This window comes from Anoplopoma fimbria, chromosome 10 (genome assembly GCF_027596085.1).
Source record: "Anoplopoma fimbria isolate UVic2021 breed Golden Eagle Sablefish chromosome 10, Afim_UVic_2022, whole genome shotgun sequence".
NCBI classification, from domain to species: domain Eukaryota; kingdom Metazoa; phylum Chordata; class Actinopteri; order Perciformes; family Anoplopomatidae; genus Anoplopoma; species Anoplopoma fimbria.
In genome coordinates, this window is record NC_072458.1 from 2,904,574 (window position 1) to 2,925,613 (window position 21,040).

Sequence of the window (21,040 nt, forward strand, 5' to 3'; positions counted from 1 at the left end):
GACTGGTACGGCAGGAACGGGAGAAATCCCAAAGCATGCTGGGAAATGTAGTTTTTAATTCAACTCCTGACAGAATCTCACCTGTGTAAAAAAAAAACTGAAAGTATTTGGGTAGAATTTAAAATATTTGTTGTTTTGAATAAAATTATAATGAATATTATATACAAAAGTGTTGTAAAGCATTAATATTATGGTACATGTATTGCTGTCTCACACCACTGGATGGTAGTAGATTAACATCACAGAGTGGAATATTAGACAGCAATGTATATTTTGCCTCCCTGAAAGATAGTTTAGTTTAGTTTAGTTTAGTTTAGTTTAGTTTAGTTTAGTTTAGTTTATTTGCACAATTGAAACATAACAAATAACATTGATGAATGATATTACAGTGCAGGAAGAGGCAGAAAGCCCACTGGGCTTATTTGAAGCCTCCACCTATATAATATTTAAAAATCACAATACAAAAAGAAAATGCATATGGTATGAAATATTGTTGAAAAAGCATTGTTACAAGATATGATTTAGAATAATAATACATTATAAACAACAAGAAAACAAAGAAAGAAAAATGCAATGAGTCAAGATGTGAATGAGCATGAGTGTGTGTGTGTGTGTGTGTGTGTGTGTGTGTGTGTGTGTGTGTGTGTGTGTGTGTGTGTGTGTGTGTGTGTGTGTGTGTGTGTGTGTGTGTGTGTGTGTGTGTGTGTGTGTGACTTACTCTACTTCTCCGTTCTCTCAGTTATCTGAAACTAATGATGTCTGTGTCCTGCAGTGCATGCTGAGACCCCTGTCACAATGTCATGGCTTACCGGGACCCTTGACCAGAAGGGATTGTTAATGTTATGTCATGTGTTATGTAAATGTTATGTCAAGATGTCGGCTTTAAAAAAGGCCTATGATTGTTTAATAGGTTATACTGAAATTACCTTGAAATTAACATTACACAGTTGTATATCATTTTCTATTTTCACAGCCAGCACTAGAATGTAACTGACTTAATTTAGCCAACTACTGTCTTTAAGTAGGCCACAATGTTGAAAACATGTGATCATCTTTATAAGTGATGATACATGGATGCGATTAAACTTCCCAACATTTTAAAGTAGATCAGATGTGATTGTTTTGCACCTGCTACAAATGCTTAAAATTAAAATGCTGCTGACATATGAGTGCATCTATTATAATGATCCTATATTATTATTTACTGTAAATTACAGTGGCAATTGTTCTACATAATCAGTATTTATACTTTTTTGAATGCAGTACTTTTATTGGACTTTATCGCTTATTTTATCCAAGTTAGGGATATGATTATACTTGAGCACATATGTACCACAACTGTCTGTAGCTTTCTGTATATTTATAAAATATATGATATTAAGTTGCCAACCTACTGTTATTAAATACATACAATTTAGTCTCAAATAGGTCAAGTCTAACAGTACATAACTTTGTTTTATTTATTTATTGGTGTGCGGCTGCATTATTTAGCAAACCACATTTTTTTTTCTGATGATGTCATCATGTCATACTATCCATGACCCAATGCCATGTAGCTCCATTTCAGCCAAGTAATTAGACTTGGCTCTGCCTTGTTCAAAACAATTACACCATCGGGTGTTATTGCAAGCGGCACTTGGTTAAAAGCAGGAAGCATGCAGCAGACAGCAGCCACTGTGAGTTCTAGTTCCTGGTTAATGAAGCCTCAGGCTATTTCCCAGTCAAATGAAGGTGAGGTCTCTCTCCTAAGGTGAATTTACTCCACTGTTGTTTGTTAGGCAGTCATCCACAGTGCGGAGCCTCCCTCAAAGCATACACTGAGACGGAACAGATGGCAACCCCTACCCGGAGATGCCACCACAAAGACACTGCACACTCAGTTGGTCACTTCATCAGCTATAATTAGAGCTAGATTCAATAAAGTCCTTTTTGTTTTGCAGGGGAGCATCATGAGAAGCATGCTTATGAACCTCATACTAATAGTGCAGTAGCACTTTATGACTAAGTACGCAGTTCAGGTTTATTATCCAGTGAACAAGCAAAAAGCATATGTGCAATAATTTGTCTTGTTGACATATATTGTCAATATTCTAAAGTAAAAAAAAAAACCATCTAAGTTACAAATAAATTCAAATATTTATATTTTTCTAGATTTAGTGTGTCAATGCTAGATCTTCTAGCTTGTGGATTTGGAACATTTTGTGCTACAGCATGAGTTTGAACAGAAGCATTCAGCACACAATGGGAACAACACAATATTTTGATAAAAAGCTGAATCATAGCAGAAAGCACTCTGCTGCATTTAAGTGGAACATTAAAGGTGGAGGAAATAACATCAGAGTGAATGCATAGGAGTCTCTAATAAATTGTGTAAATTGCGTATAAATCCTGACCTCTATTTTCTTAACAAATTCTTTTGTGTCTGGTCTGTGTCTATTTCCTCGTCAGTCCTCTACCTCTCTTTTACATACACACAAACGCAGACAAGCAGGTACACACATTTTTAGATATTCGTGACAAGGTGTCAGCAGGAGCAGGTGGAGGGCACTCTGCCACATGCTGAACCTTCCGTCTGTCGCTGCCTGTCTCCATAGCACACCAGGTACACAGCATACCAATGCAACACGGATGAGAAAAACAAGCACTTTGCTGTAGTTTGAGACAGCAAAAACAACTCACACACTTGTGAGAAGAGAGATCACTGCCAAAACATTAGACAAAGAATGTGTGTGAAGTAGCAGAATATCTGACATATTTGCTGGCTCCAGCTATTTGTTTGTTTTCTCAGGATCTGTGATTGAGAGTGAGAAAGTGTTCATTTCAAGCCATTATTGCAATTGCCATTCTATGAAAAAATATAAATTGGAACAACAGCAGAATGAAGAATGCATATTTGAAAATGACCCAAATAGTAAACAGTAATATCTTTAATAAAGTACAAAACAAGCATGTTAATGCAAACTGTACAATAATGTATAAATCGATAATCCCTTTCCTTGTTTCAGCATTTCATTACGTCGATGTTGAGCAGAAACAAATGCTACACTTGTGGAAACAGGGTTAAGTGTGTCTATTGGAATAAATAGATTGGAGAAAAACATAGAAATAGAATAAAGAATCTGCCGTATAATCCATGTACAATATTTACAATTAACCTAAATATATTTAATACAAGAGACGCATTCATCATAACATTTGTCACAAAACAGACTCTCATTGGCGGGAAATGTGAAATTAGAAATATATTATTGAGATGGCAAATAGAACCTTAGTATATTAAATTAAACATGTTTTGAATAGTTTGGGTACCTTATATGTACCTCATAATTCATTCTTAAGACTAACTTGCTTTGTTTATCATTTCCTAAAGTTTTGAACAAAAAAGGCAAAACAGTTTCAACTTCTGTTGTACTTTCACATAAATAAAACATTTAAGCCAAACATACACTTTCATCTCACAATAATGTCAGCAATAGTCTTTTAACATCTGTCCCAAAGTGAGGACAGTAACAGTGCACGATCAGGTTGTGCAATCAAACAAGCCTCCGTCATCCCTTGTGCAAAAAATTGGCCACCAAAGCCAGAGTTTCAAGCTTTGATAACAGAGAATAAAGCTACTCTTCAAGTGAAATGACTGTAAGTTCCATCTCAACTCTTCAGCTTACATCAGCAAACTGTGACTGGGGGTTTCAGGAACATGTCTGATCACATCGTAGATGGTGGTGTGCATATCCTGAACTGACTCCAGGCGAGCCAGAGATCTGCATGATGCCTGCAGGACAGTTAGATGGGTATATTTTAAAAACTACACACAACTTTTCAACAATAGACAAAAGCTTAAAATCGCTTGATGTACGACATGTTAAATACCTGTGCTGATTCCATTTTCCCAGGTATGGAGACAAACTCGTAGATGCCAAAGTCTTCTGTTGCATCTTCATGACCTGTTAACACACAGGCTATAATGTCAGACCAGCACATTAGTATCTATTATGAGTCAAACTTTACTTTAACATGATGAATCATACAATGTAATGACACCAATAAATGTTTTTCAGTTGGAATTAATAAGCCACCCAGACCTTGTTTACTTTTCTGCTTAAACTCCTCCTATTTCAAACCATTTTTTTTAGGAATGACTTTCAGTTTATTAGAAAACCGAGGCTTTGTTCATCCCTATAACCACCTCAAAATATGATCTAATATATATACACATATGTAAATATGATGTAGGCATAGTCTATAATCGAAGTGTCCATGATAAGCAGGTAAAAAAAAGCTGTAGCTCACCTGAACGATGTGGTCGTTTCTGCTCTGAAAGCGGTCTGAAAAAAGGCATATAGTGCTGTTAGTTAGTTAAAGCATGAACACTTAAAAAGCAATTGCAATCTGTATTGATTTCATATTCAAGTCTCTTACCTTTTGTAAATGCTCATAAGCACTGTTAATAACAGAGGGAGAGAGAGACAGAGGGAAATAATTATTCACAAATACAAAAGTGACACATTTTTAAATATTACCATGTCTTATTCAAATGCAGTAGATACTTTGCCATGGTTACCTTCAGTTTGACTGACATTTGCAAGTTATTTACATTTATGATTAACCTCAACAGGTTAGATCTCAGTGCAGCAAGCCGTTAGCGTTGTCTCACTCAGTTTAACAGATTGCAGGACTCACTGCTAGAAAACCACCTCGGTCAAAGCAGCAGAATAAGACATTACCTCTCTTAGGATGGCAGTTTATCCTGAGGAAGAACAGCAACATACAGCCGATAACGAACAAAGAGCAGACGGTTATGGCTGCCAGAGTTGAAAAAGAGCTCCCAGCTTGGTTGTGCTTTTCTTTTCCTGCAAACAAAAATACAAGAGAGACACTGATATTAACGCTCATTGATGGCAAAGCTGGTTCTAGGGACAGAAATGTCAGTTCATTGGTTCATCACTTTAGTATAGATATCAGTAACTCAACTACTAATAGTTAGTTGGATTTACATATAATGCTGTTCATGGTTCCCAGAGGATGACTCCTTATGACTTTGTGTCTCCCTGACTTTCCTACAGTACCACTATGAGGTTGAATTCTTTTGTGAATTTTTTTTGACAACTGTTTCAATTTCAAGTTCAATTGACGCAACATGTGGTCTTGAAAGCCAGGGGCGTGTCATACAAACCCTAAAGGGTGTCAATATTGGATGCAAAGGGGTGTGACTAACTGTCAGTATTTGACGCACTGGGAATGAGAACGGGACTGTACTTTGTTTTATGACCAAATATTTTCAAAACGAATGACCCTCCGAGCCTCAGCTGTACAATGCTAATAAGCAAAAATTTGCATGCTACTTGGCTAAACTAAATACAACCTTTTAAATAGTATCTGTTAGTCATCACAATGTTAGCAGTGTCATCATTAGAGGCTTCTTTTGTGATGTTCACTAAAAAATAGATGCTGTCAGGACTTTCAACTGACTCAGTAAACAGCATTTTAAATCATAGCCAGTATCAACAGTAGCAATCAGTGAGCCTTTCCCAATATCACCAAGACAACATATCAATGTCGCATTCGGCACACAGAAACTCCACATGCTATAAAACATAGTCAACAAATACGACAGCTGTTATCCACTGTTTACTTTCCCAGACACTGAGCTTTAATACAGGCTGCAAACGCTGGAACCTAGCAACACAGATAAAACGCCAGTTTCATATTAGCCATGTATATTTCATGTTATATCCATAACCTGGTTTCACTTTTCACCTGTTGTGGACACACTGCTTAAGTCATTTATCCACCCACATGTTCCCAAAGCTGGCCGTGGTGTTTGTCATTGTCAAGATATCTCTCTCAAAGCTCATAAACCTCTTCTGCTTTTGGCGTGACACAGTGTTTACACAGTGTTTATGTCAGCGTTTTCCCAAACTCTACCCACGCTCTGCTCCTTCCTGCCATGGTCCACCCTCTACCCACCTGTTCCTAAACTGGCCACCACCAGAGTAAACTGGGCCTCGTTCTGCTTCTGCGTCACGTTGTTGAAGGCCCGGCAAAGGTACTCTTCAGCCTGGGCCAGTCTGTAGGAGCGCACCTCCATCCGGGGGCCCTCAGTGATGACCTGGGTGGCGTTGCGGCTCTTAGAGATCCAGACGTAGCTGTTGGGCGGGTTGGAGTCAGCCTGGCATTCAAAGAAGACCAGCTCTCCAGGGTTAATGGTGAACACTTCTCCTGTCCGCAAGCCCTGGCCTGAGTTCACCTCCAGGTTGTAAGGGCCATCTGCAGCGGAAAGAGTGGGTCAGGGGGACATGACAGTACCAGAATGGTTACTTTTCTATGATAAACAGGGCAATAAGTTTGATCCTCAGTCTAGCAGCATGAGTCCTTGTTGTGAAAGGAAAGAGCAGTGCTTGCCCTTGAACACGAACATGTAACCAAAAAAACATTTTCGGTTGATGATATGTTATAAGAAAAAACGAAAACAGCTTTGCTTATTAATTTAGAAATATTTCTTGCTACAAGTCGATAGGCCGTTTTAAAATGTAATTTAATTCATAGTTTAATTCTGTACATATTAATGGAAAGAAATAATGTTGTACGGTATAATTATGGTGCCAAGGTCAGTGTTATAATTCTCTTAAGATAGATTTCACTGTAAAGAAACATTAGTTAGTGGCAACCTAGATATTGCAGTTCTAATGGGATGCATCAAAAGTTAATATTTGGGTGACATCAATAAGTTTGAATGTTTTTTGACGTTTGTTGGATTGGAAATCTGGAAAAGAAGTATTTTTCAGTCTTACACTTACATTACTAAAAGCTCTGTAAAAGAAAGTAGCTGAAGGAGGGATTTTAGTTGATGGTAATGGGTCAGCTCTCTGCAGAATGCTACTGAATGATACTGAACACGGACATGCTCTGTCTATACAAACAGATTATGTCACAAAAAAGTTCCACATTCTTTACGCCCGTCGAAACCCCCAAAAAATTTCCGTGAAAATTAAAACACATTCAAATGAATTCATTGAATGATTATGTTCTAGGTGCGAATTCCAGAAAACAGGGCCGTTTATCGGTGTGTGCTTTGTGGCAGAACAGAGGAACTCTGTGAGATAAGTTTGCTCCCATGCAAATACCCATAACAGTCACATGTTTTCAGTTGTCAAAAAGTAGTCTGATCTCACTGACATTTACATATGACCTACTACAGTGCAAAAAGAGTGAAAAACAACAATACATGTACAGTATTGGTATTACAGGAGCTTTGTCGCGTAAACATCCTACAATCAAAGGTTTTTGTTGAGAAATTCTATAAAATAATTGAAACTGACCTCACAGTCTATTCTGACCATGTAATGTTAACAAATATGGTTTCAGTTTGTGTCACATTAAAAATACTTATTTGTGTAATAAATCACACCTATTGACTTATTTGTGTGCATAGTTGTCTTTATGGTATTTCTCTGTTTGGTTCACTTAGATTGATTTTGCCTAATTACTTGTAGATAAAGATCATACCTGTCCTGTTCGAGATTTTTACAAAGTGTGATTCCAGTCACTGTGATATTGGCCGAGTATTAAGGATATATTTTTTGCTGTAAACTATCATTTCGTCAACGTTCATCTCCTTATATTATAAAAAAAATGAAAATGAACCCCTTTGAAATTCTCTGGGGACTAGTTGGTAACTAGATTTGCAGTTTCAGGTGGTCTTTGTGCAGGGACAGACAAGTAGAAGGAAAAGGAGAATAAAGATGGATACTCACAATAGACGTTGAGTTCCATGGCCCTGCTGTGTCGCCCCTGGCTGACAGCGTTGCTGGCTACACAGTAGTAAGTCCCCTTGTCCTCTTTCCTCACAGGACTGATTAACAATGTGGAGTTGTCTTGGGAGAAGTGGTATCTGTCACACGGACCTAGTGCAACGTTGTCCCGTAGCCACTGGAACACAACTCTTGTTCCTATCTCCACAGAACAAGTCCAAGTTACGTTTGCCTTGTACTCGACAACCGGATATGATGGGCTCTTCTCAATGACTGGAGTGGACACAGGGACTAAGGAATAGACAAAGAAGTTAGGGCTGAGTCCATAGATGACATCCGACTGATGACTTGTGATAGGTTAACACTCACCATCCACTGTAACGTGCACAGTTCTCTCCTCCTTGATGACCAGCCCTGTCTTGTTATGAAACGCTATGTTGAGGTTCAGGTGGTAATCCCCTTCATCGTCCTCGTTCAATTCCCGGATTAGCAAAGACACATTGGGTTCTCTAAAGAGGAGGTGGTTGCGGTACATCATGTCAGTGATTGTGGTCTCTTTGGTAAACGTCACCAGCGTGGTCCTGATGCCACTCGGCCTGGTGTGGGACCACGTTCCCTGGATCTCAACATCATCCAGAGGGAAGAGAGTCTCAACGGACAGGAGCACAGACTTCCCTTCAATACCGTGATGGATGGATGAAGGGAGGTGGATGAACTCGGAGCTGACGTCTGAGTTGGTGAAGTTGGCAGGGAGAAGAAGAGGAGGAGGAGGGAAACAAATAGAGTTATTGCACAGTCGCTGTAGGGTTATATGTTGATAATGTTTAAGAAAAATTTGGTAATTTTAGTGATGAACACAAACGTCGCTGCTATGTCTATTCAGTGTCTGCTAGTTAGCCTTCTCAGAGTTATCTGTTCCATAAGTTTCTCCCTGTATTTCAAAATACATTTAGGTTTAGCGATACAGAGGCCACAATTTAGGTAATCCCATACTTATTATGTTCAAATCAGACAAATTTACATGTCAAAAAAGTTAAGATGTTGACACGTCATTAAACCCATACGTATTTATTATTAATTTATTATTAATTCATTATTAAAGCTATCTGCCATTTCAACCTACAATAATTGACTTTCACGACACGTTGTAAACACAACACTGACATGTTTTAAAAAGTTGGCATGCCTAATGTTGCATATTTACACATACAGCAGACACAGCACACACAAAAATCATCATTCATTTAGAGTTGTGTGTCTGGTCACCTTAAAAATGTCGTTCCCCCTTCTTTTAGCTCTGTTTTAGTCTCTACCAACTTCTGAGGGAAACATCCAGATCTTTTGCTGCTAAATGCTCCTTACGTTTACAAGCAAGTTCGCAAACTTCAGGTCTCTGTCCTTAAGGAGTACTGTCAGTTTTTATTGCTTTTTCCACTGAAAACAGCTGATATGACAGTGAGAGTGAGTCAAAACCAGGAAGTAAACCAAAACAATGAGCCGAAAGATGCTAAAACGCTCCGTAGAGAGAGACTGAAAAAGTTGGTTTGTCACTACGAGAGATTCCTTTCACATTAAACCCATTTCAGTTGTGTCTGTTTAATCTCATAATCTATATCCTCGTCTTCAAATTTTCCAGGTCCTTAAACTACAGTGAGTTAATATTGACCCAGCTCACTACAGCTTGTCATTGTTGTCAAACAAGTATGAGGCCTGTCTCTTTCATGCCAAATCGCTAAACAAACCCTTGGGCTGTCTGAAGTAACTAGATAAACCGTTGATCTATTAAACAGGTTGTCTGTTTAAGCACTGGCTATAGTTGCCAGGTCAGTTAATTCACTAGTAACCAGCTTGAAACAACTTGGAATAAAAACACCAAGAAAAGGAGGATTTATGGTTGTTTTACAGCAGCGATTGTCATTTCAACAAGGAGAAGTTTAACCTGATATAAAATAATATGCTTACTCAGTATGTTGTACAGCTGAGATGATCCCGTCTATAATTTCTGTCTATCTTCCGTAGATTACATTCCTGAATTCAGGGATCGTTTATATCAAATCAGAGCTAAGAACCGATGGTTTTCATTCGACTGAATTTTTTGGACAGCTTCAAACTTCACTTTCTGGGTATTACTCTTTGACAGTTTGAAGATAAAAAGTGAACGACTGAGTTTGGATGCCAGGCTGAGAAAAGCGGCAGCCTGTGAGTAGGCAGTTACTGTGAAACAAACTCACTAAAAACCTCTCACTTTACTCTCAAGGCAACTTGTGTCCTTTTGTCTCACTTCTGGCTGTCTATCTTCTCTTTCTCAGTTGAAGCATTAAAGGAGTTGGGGGATGGAGGTGGAAAATATTCACGAGAGACTAATCATTTTCTGTATTATTTCACATAACTTAGGTGTGTTACATCTCATGCAATAAGAGCTTGAATGAAACAAGGGGAAAACTCAAAAAAGTGATTTTTGTTCTCTCCTTCTGACCCTATTTTCCATCCAATCTCTACCTTCTTTTTCTTTGTCACCCACCCCTCTACCGTCCCCTCTGATCCGTCCACACTTCCTCCCTGGAGACATCCAGCTGGTGTCAGCCAGGTCTTTGGTGACTGCTGCCCATCATGCTCATCACAATAGATTCACTGTGTGTCTGGTGTCATGTCCTAAATAATGCAGACGCCCCATCGACACGTTCCGCTCTTACAAGCCTGCAGGCCAGTTTCTGTTTGTGTGAGTGTGTGTGTTTGTGTGTGTGTGTGTGTATGTAGTAGGAGTGTGCCTGTGTTTACACCAGCTGAGATCCGGAGAAAAGGCAGAATGAGGAGTGTGCCGAGCCCGCTCCTTCGCTGTTGTCCCCAAACAGCACGGATATTGTTGTGGTGATACCAAGGAGATTACAGTGACAATGGCTGAGAGGATATCTTCATTTAGTAGACACACACACACACACACACACACACACACACACACACACACACACACACACACACACACACACACACACACACACACACACACACACACACACACACACACACGTTCAAACAACTATTGTGTGGAGACCCACAAGCACCTGCCTCTTATCACCCTCACACACACATCCGAGTTGTTTGGACACTAAATAAAGTCTCCCGGTGCATGTTAAAACACCAACAATCGTCTGTCCTCTTACTGATAAGACAAATTGTGCTCCTCAAGAAAGGGTTGATGATACAAACATCAAAGTGAGTCCATGTTTCAGGGACTTTTGTGTTAGATTCATCGGGTCATGTGGGGAATGCTGGTACATGTCTGTTATCACTGAGTCACAGAGCTGTGGTCTAGGTCACTTCTTCTTTCCACAAACAGCCTCCTTATGTCTTTACTTACAGCATACAACCGGAGAAAGGCTAATTCTGTCAAGTCACACAGTGATGATTATGGAGAGGACATGCAAAACAAACCAAAATAAACTCTAAAAGGAAAGCTATAGAGACTCGTACTTTGAAAATTGAAAATGGCTGAAAAGATGGAGGTATACTTCAGTGTATAATTTTACAATATATATGTTGTATAATGCTACAATATTAGGATGCCAAATTTAACTTTTTAAAATACAAAAACATACAGTGATTGTCCTTGAATTTTCTTCACTACTTTTAAATTTTGCAAACCAGTTTTAATACTGCTTCTCTGTCCTGAACCCAAGTTTTTTGCACATGTTGACATTTTGTTATTGCACACCACAGAAAACTTCCTCAACTACCCTGCCAACAAAACAAAGACAGCAACCCCGGTAACTGCTATAGCTGCACCAACGCAACACTGACAACTCAAGCAAAAACATGCCTCCATGGCAACGGGACGCTCACCTGTTAGGATGAAGAGCACAGAGCAGACATAAAGCGCTGTTCTTCGTCTGGCCTCCATGGCATCTTATTCTCTAGGGATATGTGGGACTTCTGACAGACAGGCAGGGAGGGAGTGAGGGATGTAGGAAGGAGGAGATGAGTGAAAGAGAAAGAGGTGGAGGAGGAGGAGGAGAAGGAGGAGGAGGAGGAGGAGAGAAATGTGACTGGTTGTGGTCATAATATTTGCCAGGGAAATAAGAGGAGCTAGCTTTAGCCTGCATGCAGCCAGGCCCCTCCCACGAGACACCAGGAGGAAGAAGAGGTCCACCTGGCAGAGAGGCAGCACAGCATGGTCCTCTCTATCACACACACACACACACACACACACACACACACACACACACACACACACACACACACACACACACACACACACACACACACACACAAACACACACAAACAGAACCACAGCTGCCCTAAGGCCGAGGGATCCTCTCTGTAAAAGAGAAACTGAGACACACAACTGTGAAAAGGATAGTTGAGTCTTTACGTTATAATACACCAGCTGTCTGCTGCTTTAGACCCTGAGGCTGTGAAACAAAAAAAAAGAAGACGGACAGACAGATTTTTAACCGCCCATGTCACTCCGTTTGGTTAAGTTTCAGAGCCTTCGGTGAACACAACTGTCAACAATCAGCTACTCTGTTGGTATTTATTTTGTAGTCTAGAAATAAGAGGACAGAGAGACAGAGAGAAGAGAGACTGAGGAACGACATACTAACATGTGTATCAATAGCCTTTCAAATGCCTTCAAGATACAGACGAGACGCTGACATCATTTTTTTATTATTTTCAGCCCTTGGGAGACATTGTTCAGACAATATCATTCTATGACAGAAAACTGGAGGGAAATCTGTTGTTAATTATTGTCCAGCAATTTGTTTGCAACGCTGAAAAACAAAGACATATTTGTGTCAGTTTCACTCTCGTCATTTGTATTAAATACTTCATTCATATTCCTCAGAAAAACTTTTTTTCACAATGTCATGTTGTAATCAGTTCCATCGGTAGTTAAATCATAACCAGTCAAAGTTTTGTCTCAATGTGCAAGAGACAAACACAAACAGACACAAAATAGTCACATGTTATGTCTTAAACACAAACCCTCAGGTCCTTGTTTAGAGCCGTTTTTTTCTACTTGGTCATCCTCTGAAAGGATGTGGTGAAACTTGGGACTGAACTGCACATTGAATGAATTGCACCATTGTTGGTTGTGTAAATGAGTGCCTAGTTTGGTGATGGTACCATCAAATACACTGATTGTTATCATGTCTGTCAAGCACTCCATTGGATGTCCATTTGCTGAGAAACCTGATAAAACTGAAGTTTTGCCACATGATTTGGAAATTTTGACAGGGAGTCGTCTATTAATGTTGTGGGAAACAGATTTTGAATGAATGCATCCCATTGATCTCAGTCTATAACGTTTAATGTTGTTCTATTGAAAAGAGTCATTTTATCCTCTTGTACCATCGCTTTATGAAGCAGCAGCTCTCCTCAGAACCTGCAACTTTCCTCTCCACCTTTAGATGGGGTCAGTGCATCATCTATTAGACAAAACCTGCCAATGGATTTTTGAATTGAGAACAGCAAGTTAAAATAAGTTAGGTTAAGGGTTAGTTTGTCTGTGTTAATTGTGATTGGTCTAGACTTACTTACTTGTGCTTAATCTGGCATTGCATGGCTCTGTGGCAGTGGACTTGTGACCCTATAAGTCAAAGCATTGTCTATTCACAGGATGCATATACATTTCAAGAGTGATGAAAGCTTCCCTGAGTTTTTCTCAGTTAGTCAGCTAGTTGTGTTTTTACACAAGTCAAAACAAGAAAAAATTATCAGGATTTGTAAACATAACAGATTATTTACCTTGTACTTCTCTGTTACTTACAGTATGACTATGCTTTTTAGAACATTTTGCTGTGGTCAATTGAAAACAGCACATCTCCCAATTTAGTGATTTAAAATTTTTCAGAAATTATCCAACAACATGTTGGCATAATGGGGGATATTGAAAAAGACAAACGGAGCTTACCGTATCTAATGGGTTAGGATTATACTGTGACCTTATACGTGTCATATATAAGACATATATACGTGACATAAAAGACATAACTCACCACGGTGACAAATCACCATGGTGAGTTATGTCTTCAGCTGCAGCTGAGACATATTTATCAAGATCAAGATTAAATGTTCTCGACATTAAATTGGAAGTTTAGTAAAATGAGAATGACAGAAGGTTTCACATGTCTGCCCATGCTTCTCCACTTAGTAAATGATCATGTATGAAACAATTAACGGGAGCTATCTGACATATTTTATCAATCTAGTCTCGCTTGAGTTATGACAGAGCATGGCCTGGCCTGGTATGGCCTTTTTGGACCGCTTTAAGACCAGTTACACACACACACAACCTCATATGGGGGCCCTCTTGCTGTGTTAAAACATGTCACATTTTCCATTTTCAGTCTCCCAGCCCATGTCTGTGACTGTTGCCACACTTCACCACAACTACCCCTCTGTACTGTTTGCCTCATGCTGCCTCTTGCTCCTCCACCTCGTCCTCATCATATTATCTTGTTGTCCTTGTTCTTGTAGCAACAAATCATTTTCCTACTGATGATTTATTCCAACCCAAACCCCTCCTCACTCTTTTTTTATGTCGTCTTTGCTCCTCTTGATCATCACAATCCTCTTTTCTCTCCTCCCCAACATCTGTATATACCTCCTCTCCTCTCCACCAACCTTCTCCTCTTTCCCTTCTACTTCTTCTCCCTCTCTTTGTGATCCTTCCTCTTCTCCTCTTTCATTCCTCCTCTCCTTTAGCAGCCTTGGCCTCCAGCTGCAGATACTCAGAGCAGACACAGCACACCAGCCCACATCAAGGCCACACTATTGGCACACGTGTGTGCATGTGCATGTGTGTCTGAGTGTCTGTGTGTCTGGAGCAGTCGTTACAGTGGGGCCACATAGGGTGTCAGCGGCCTACTGTGATATACTTTGGGCTCCCATACATATTTCTGTCCACTGAAATGTGGATTATATATAACCGTAACTGTGTCGTTAAGCTTAAAGGGCCCTCTATTTCGTCAGTGATTGTGTTGACATGCAGGATGAACACATCTGTTGAAGTCAACTAAATGTAACACCAGTTCAAGTTATGGTAAAGAATATTTCACAGCAAATGCAAGCTCTCACACTCTTGCACACGCAATCCATTACTGTGTGACCAAAAAGAGAAGCCGGCGCGGACAGTTGTGCCTTTAAGGGTTGTTGATAAGAGGATGTCACGCCTCGGATGCAAACTTGAAATGCTATATAGGCTTCATATGAGGAAATGTTTGCCTATAGCTGAAAGAGAACAAGAGACCGAGAGAGTGGGGTTAAGTGGAGCAGCGAGGCAGCAAAGAAAAGGGGCGGGGATGTCTGCATGGCCTGTGAGTGATTTGATTGGATGACAGACTTTCATTCACACACAAAGATTTATAACAGTGGGAAACAGAAAGTTGGACACACACGCTGCACTGTCTTTGTGCGTGCATGTGTGTGGGTGGATGCAGGCGCATGTTTTTCCCTCATGCTCGCATGTGAATAGCTTTTTTTTTTTTTTTTTTTTTTACTGCTGCACCGTTGAACCCTTCTATCTCTCTCTGGATCTGACTGTTGTTGCCTAAATAGCACCTTGACTTCTCAAACCCGAGTGTTTGACCCAGGGCGCGCAGGTTGAGTCAATGTGAATCTTTCAAAGAGATCTCGGCTTTCTCCACCCTGAACTTTCAACATCAGTCAAAACATGTGTGTCAGTGCGTGTGTGTGTATGTGTGTGCATATAATGCAAAAAAAAACATGTAAATATGCTCCTACAAGCTACATATTTTTCTGTTTTTCTTTAAGTTGCAAGAACTGCTTTGCTCGTGTGTGTGTGTGTGTGTGTGTGTGTGTGTGTGTGTGTGTGTGTGTGTGTGTGTGTGTGTGTGTGTGTGAGACTGTGTGTCTGGTGGCGAGAGCCTCACCCCTTTAATGCATTCCACTATCTCGCTCCCACGCACTCGCCATGTGACCCGCAGTCAATGACAGGAAATAAGCCGATGTCAAATCCTGCTGCCTGCAACCCAGATCCTCTTCTGCTTCCAGTCAAAGACTTTGTGTGCTCTAAACATAACACACCCACAGCCGCACTGAGCTCAATGTAAATCTATAAGAAAATAGCTGCATTCTTCCCCATTCAGTGTGCACGTTGGTTCCCATACTATCATTGCATAATCTCAGTTGAGTAATTTGTTTCCTAATTTCAAAAGACATAGCGTGAATATGATTGAGCACACACTTTATTTAAATTCCCTGCTTAAATAACTCATAACATAAAGTTTGCATTCACTGCAGTACATGTGGCATGGTATCTGTCAATGGCAGGTGTAGCGCTGATAAAAACTTTCCTCAACAGTTGTGTTGACACATAGTTGACACCCATATGCACACACAGACATATTATCTTGTTTCCTGTTCTCTTGAGTTCTTTAGAAAGATTACAAATCAAAGATTCATACTGTGAATGAGAGATGTATGTCATCCTGGACGGGAAAGAAAAACATATACTAGACTTAAAGTATGCAAAGTGTCTACTCCAGACATGAGTAAGTTAAACGTCTCTGCAGTACATAGTGTACATTTACTAAACTAGAGAAATGAAAGTTCAGTTATTCCATCGTAGTAATTACTTTTTAATTAATTCCCTTGCAGCGGTTAGTCCAACACTCACACACATACATCCATGAAAAATTGGTGTTTACATCGTACACGCCACAAACCAAACTGGTGTGTGTTTTTTTGTGGGTGGGTGCACGTGCATGCATACAGAGTTGAGTGGACACAGCCACCTCTATGTTCTCTCCAGCATTAAATGGTTGGCTGTTAAGACGGAACCACAATCCCAGGCTGAAAGGCAGTACTCCCTTCGCTCAGGTCTGCGCTGGTCGTCTTTGCTTCACACAGTCGTAAAGCGAAACATCGCTTTAAAGGTACACCAATCAGAGGTAAAAGGGTATATATAAACCTTATTTGACCAGCCTCACTGACGTAGTAACAGCCTCAAGTAACCTGAGAGGAAAAGGTGGCATTCTGGGACATAATGTCAGACAAAAGCACCAAGTATACTTTATCCTTTCCTGAAAGAACAGTTTTGTATTTTGGAACTGCCATGGGAGGTAGAAGTCAAAACACCCAGCCCTCAACACACACACATACATAAACACACACATACACATACACACCTTTGGCTCTAACGGAGACCACCTCATTGGTGTCTTTCCTTTCATGGAAGGTGCTAATGTTTATAATCACTCCACACAAACTGGTGGCTGAGCTCATGTGTGAACCAGTGTACAGGCTTTTTATCAAAAACATTTAACGTCACGCTGACTCCTGCATCCCTGCTGCGATGCCCAACGACTGGTGATCCCTCGCTCCCTCCCCAGAGGTGTCACGGTAAAATATTCCCCGTCGGTGCATAGTAGAAGTATGAGATTACATAGTAGATTACAAGTTTAAAGAAGTTTAGGTGTGATACCTGGAACCACCCAGAGTGGTAATGCAATCAGCAAGAGGTGTGAAGTAAAACAAGCCAAGGTCACCTGTCGGTTGGTTTTCTAGTTATTCATATTATGCTGAACCAAAAAGCAGCACGTTTCCACGTTAACAGAAGCCTGACTATCATAAGTGAGTTGTAAAGAATAGTTTAGTTGCTGCTTGAAATTGCAGGTAGAAAGTGCACACAAGTAGACCCTCACCCACAGTGACTGAATGAGAGAATAATTGCTTAGCAACAGTACAGCCTCAAGAATAACCACTGAGTTGTATCAACACCTCCAACAAGCTGAGCAAAAACTAATAATTATGAGCCTTACCCCATTTCTATTTGGTGTTGGAAGGCGTTTTATACTATTTTGTCCACCCCTGTATGCAGGAACACAAAAACTGGAATGTAAAGTATGTGTTGACTTGTGCGAAGACCATAAACAACGACAGACTGAGACCCTCTAATTGAAAGCGATGTGGAAAACAACCATCATGTTACCAGTAATTAGATCCCACCTGTCTCCAAGGAGGGTTGGTACAAATACAAGGGAACGGGACAGTAAGACCATATGCTGTTCAGGAAGCCCTGTACTCCCACAGCATGCACATACAGTATCTGTGACCACTCAACTGATTACAGACAAGATGGCATAATTGTTCCCAGGTGAAACAATAACATCTCTTCACAATGCAAGAGCCGCAGATGCCGGCGGAAACACCAGCGGTGCCTTCAAAGGTCCAATTAAAGTCCTCTCCCTGCGGAAAGATAAGCCAGCTTTGATTTCTTTACTATGGAGGCTATAAAACAATACTGGATTATACAGGTTCTGATTGTTCATTGTATTGTTCTTTTTCCCACAAATGCCAGTGAAATGAAGATATGTAACTCCAAACATGGGTTGTATGAAATAACAGAGATTAATAACAGGTTGCATGGAGCACATGTGTTGCATTCTGTCTGTTCACTTTAAATTATAGAAACAATGACGCTTAGCAGAAATATAAATGATCATATGTGTAGTTTATTTTTATTTTTTTGGTACAAGCGGCACCTTTCAAGGGCCAGTCAAAGTCCGTTCCAACCTTCAGTTCTTGATTAGAGTCAGATACCATAGATATGTTTACATCTTTAAAAAAGTTGAATTGCCGATAAAATAACAGTGATTGCGATAACATTTTATCTTGACACTGATTTTGCATTTTAACAGTTTCCACCTTTAATTGGCCACTCACTGTGAACCACTGTTTGATGTCTTTCATCTCAACCATAAAGTTGCTGAGTTAACTTGAATCACATCCCCTGAGTGACTAAGCGCAGACACAGCAAACATTATTTGACCCCCCACCCACACCACCCATCTTCCGCTTCTTTAACTATTACCTCACAGGCTTGAAACCTTCTGGTCCACCCTTTGATCACCAATCCCTCCCTTGAAAAAGAATACAAAAGAAATCTGTCAAATCTTATTAATTTGCTCCTATCTTATTTTCTTTTTTCCTGCGTCTGCAGTTAATTTTCTGCGGAATGTGAGAAGCAGCTGTCACTTATGCACATGAATGGAGCCAGTTTAGTGGCCCTGAGGCATCGGAGTGGATCAACGGCTGAGGAGGGACAGCTGGGCCCGAGTGGACAATAGCACTCTCAGTTAATCATTAATACTCTTAATGAACAGCAGCCAGGCACCAGAGGTTTACTCGCCAGTCTCTCCAGAATATTCCGCCTGCAGCAGGAGGACGCAGGCAGCCTCGGCTTGCCGGCTGACCCCAAACTGACACTTGTTGATCCTTTAAAGGGGCTGCCGCTGTCTGTTTGATGAAGTTTCACCCAATCAGCCTTGAGAAGAATGACAACAGACTGACGTAAGGTTGATTTATAACATGGTGGACACAAGAGATCTGGGCTTGATTGTGTTCTCTTGTGAAATTACATTGTTTGTTGACAAATGTGTTTTTTTCCCAACAGGTGAATAAAGTCATGTTGAAAATGCATTTTGATAATGATTAGTAGACAAGACAGTAAGTAGGGGAAACTTAACAATGAGATATTGTTGTTTAAAGCACAACCTCAGACATTAGGACAACATAAAGTTCACAGTAAAAACAAAAGCATAACATACACAATAAGACAACATTGACTCATAATAGAACACATGCGGTTAGGCTTGGGGTAGGCTAACTGTCCCGCCCCTCTACACTATGATTGGACGGCTTTGTAAATAGTGACAGTGATGAAAGCAGCGTTTTACTGAACATTTTTCAACTCTTGGTGTCCAAAAATAACGTCGAACGTACAGTGTTCAGCTAATCACCTGCTGGCTCCATCTTAAAAAGAATAGTTTAACATTTTGGGAAGAAGCATATTTGTATTTTTATTGAGAGTTAAATGAGAAAATCAATAACCACTCTCATGTTGCTAGCTTAGCTTAGCGCAAATACTGAAAACGGGGAAACGGCTAGCCTGGCTCTGTCAAATAACAAGTTCTGTGTATTCGAGCCCCTCATGAAATCACTAATTACAAGTTATTTCTCCTTTATTCAATCTGTAAACAGTCTAAACAAATATGATACAGTGTGTTCATTAGCAAGCTTTGGATGTGCTGGAAGAAGATAAGAAAATACACAATCAAGATGCTAAAATAAGAAAAAACGAGTGCCGTAGCCTTAAACCATAAACTTTATCAATAATGGATTCTTTGTTTCCAAAAAATGCATTCCTTGTTTGTTTTTTGCCAGAACATGAGTTAAGAAAGGCACCAAACAACCTGAGATGTTATTGGAAGATAAATTAGTTTCTAAAAGGGAGCAGATGTTAGCTAGAGGTCTCATTTGTTACACTGATCCTCTGTTTATGTTAGTGTGTGTGTGTGTGTGTGTGTGTGTGTGTGTGTGTGCGTGTGCGTGTGCGTGTGCGTGCGTGTGTGTGTGTGTGTGTGTGTGTGTGTCTGCATTGGTGACCACATGAATTTGTATGTAAGTGTGTGTCTGCTCGTGGCTAGGCATCCAGCCCAGCCCTCCCCGTCAGCGGAGGTGGCAGGTGTTCCTGTGTCCCCTAAAAAGAGCAGGATTTTATGTCGCCTCCTCAAGTTAGTGGCTTGGTTTCCATGGCGATGCCCCAACAGAAAGAGGCTTGTGTCTGGGGGCCGGTGTCGGGGAGAAGAGGAGGGCAAGGGGAAGAGGAGAGAAGGGGCTTTACTTCAGTTTGGCTTGACAAGAAAGAGGAGGAGAGGAAATCAAGTCAGAGACACGAAACAGGCTTGAATTGTCTGCTGGAACCATGGCGGGTTCTGTCTTCACACTCAAAATGTTGCTTAAATATTAACACTGCGGACTAAGTGATGGTTGTAAATCCTGACAATGGGATTGGTAGTTTAAGGGAATCTAATATCACACATCCTATCAGATTCCAGGTGGGACAGCTGTCTACCTAAAGACTTCAGGTTATTATCACCCTTTGCCTTGTGGCCTGGACATCCCCCTCTATTTAGGCGGGACGTGGTAGACAGGCCCACAATCAATCTCTCCCTTTCTCTCTATGTGTGTAGGTCCTCTGCTGTGTGTGTGTGTGTGTGTGTGTGTGTGTGTGTGTGTGTGTGTGTGTGTGTGTGTGTGTGTGTGTGTGTGTGTGTGTGTGTGTGTGTGTGTGGGTGGGTGAAAGGAGATCTGGGAGAGACTGGGAGTCACCTGTCCCTTGTTGGCCTCTCTTGTCCCCCTCTGGAGGGACATAATTCTCTCTTGGCTGGACTGATCAGCAGCTGCCACGCGCATGCACTTATACGCACGCACACACACACACACACACACACACACACACACACACACACACACACACACACAC

General features: G+C 40.6%; 1 protein-coding gene across 1 annotated transcript; it reads right to left on the reverse strand.

Moving 5' to 3' along the window:
• Positions 1–3,648: 3,648 nt before the first annotated feature.
• On the reverse strand, positions 3,649–11,649 carry hepacam2 (HEPACAM family member 2). The gene is made up of 9 exons (XM_054605425.1): positions 11,592–11,649; positions 8,121–8,480; positions 7,755–8,042; positions 5,968–6,267; positions 4,725–4,850; positions 4,420–4,441; positions 4,291–4,325; positions 3,871–3,944; positions 3,649–3,772 (listed from the first exon to the last, which is right to left on the reverse strand). The coding sequence occupies exons 1-9, from the start codon at positions 11,647–11,649 to the stop codon at positions 3,662–3,664; spliced, it is 1,374 nt and encodes a 457-aa protein (XP_054461400.1). The 3' UTR covers positions 3,649–3,661.
• Positions 11,650–21,040: the final 9,391 nt, after the last annotated feature.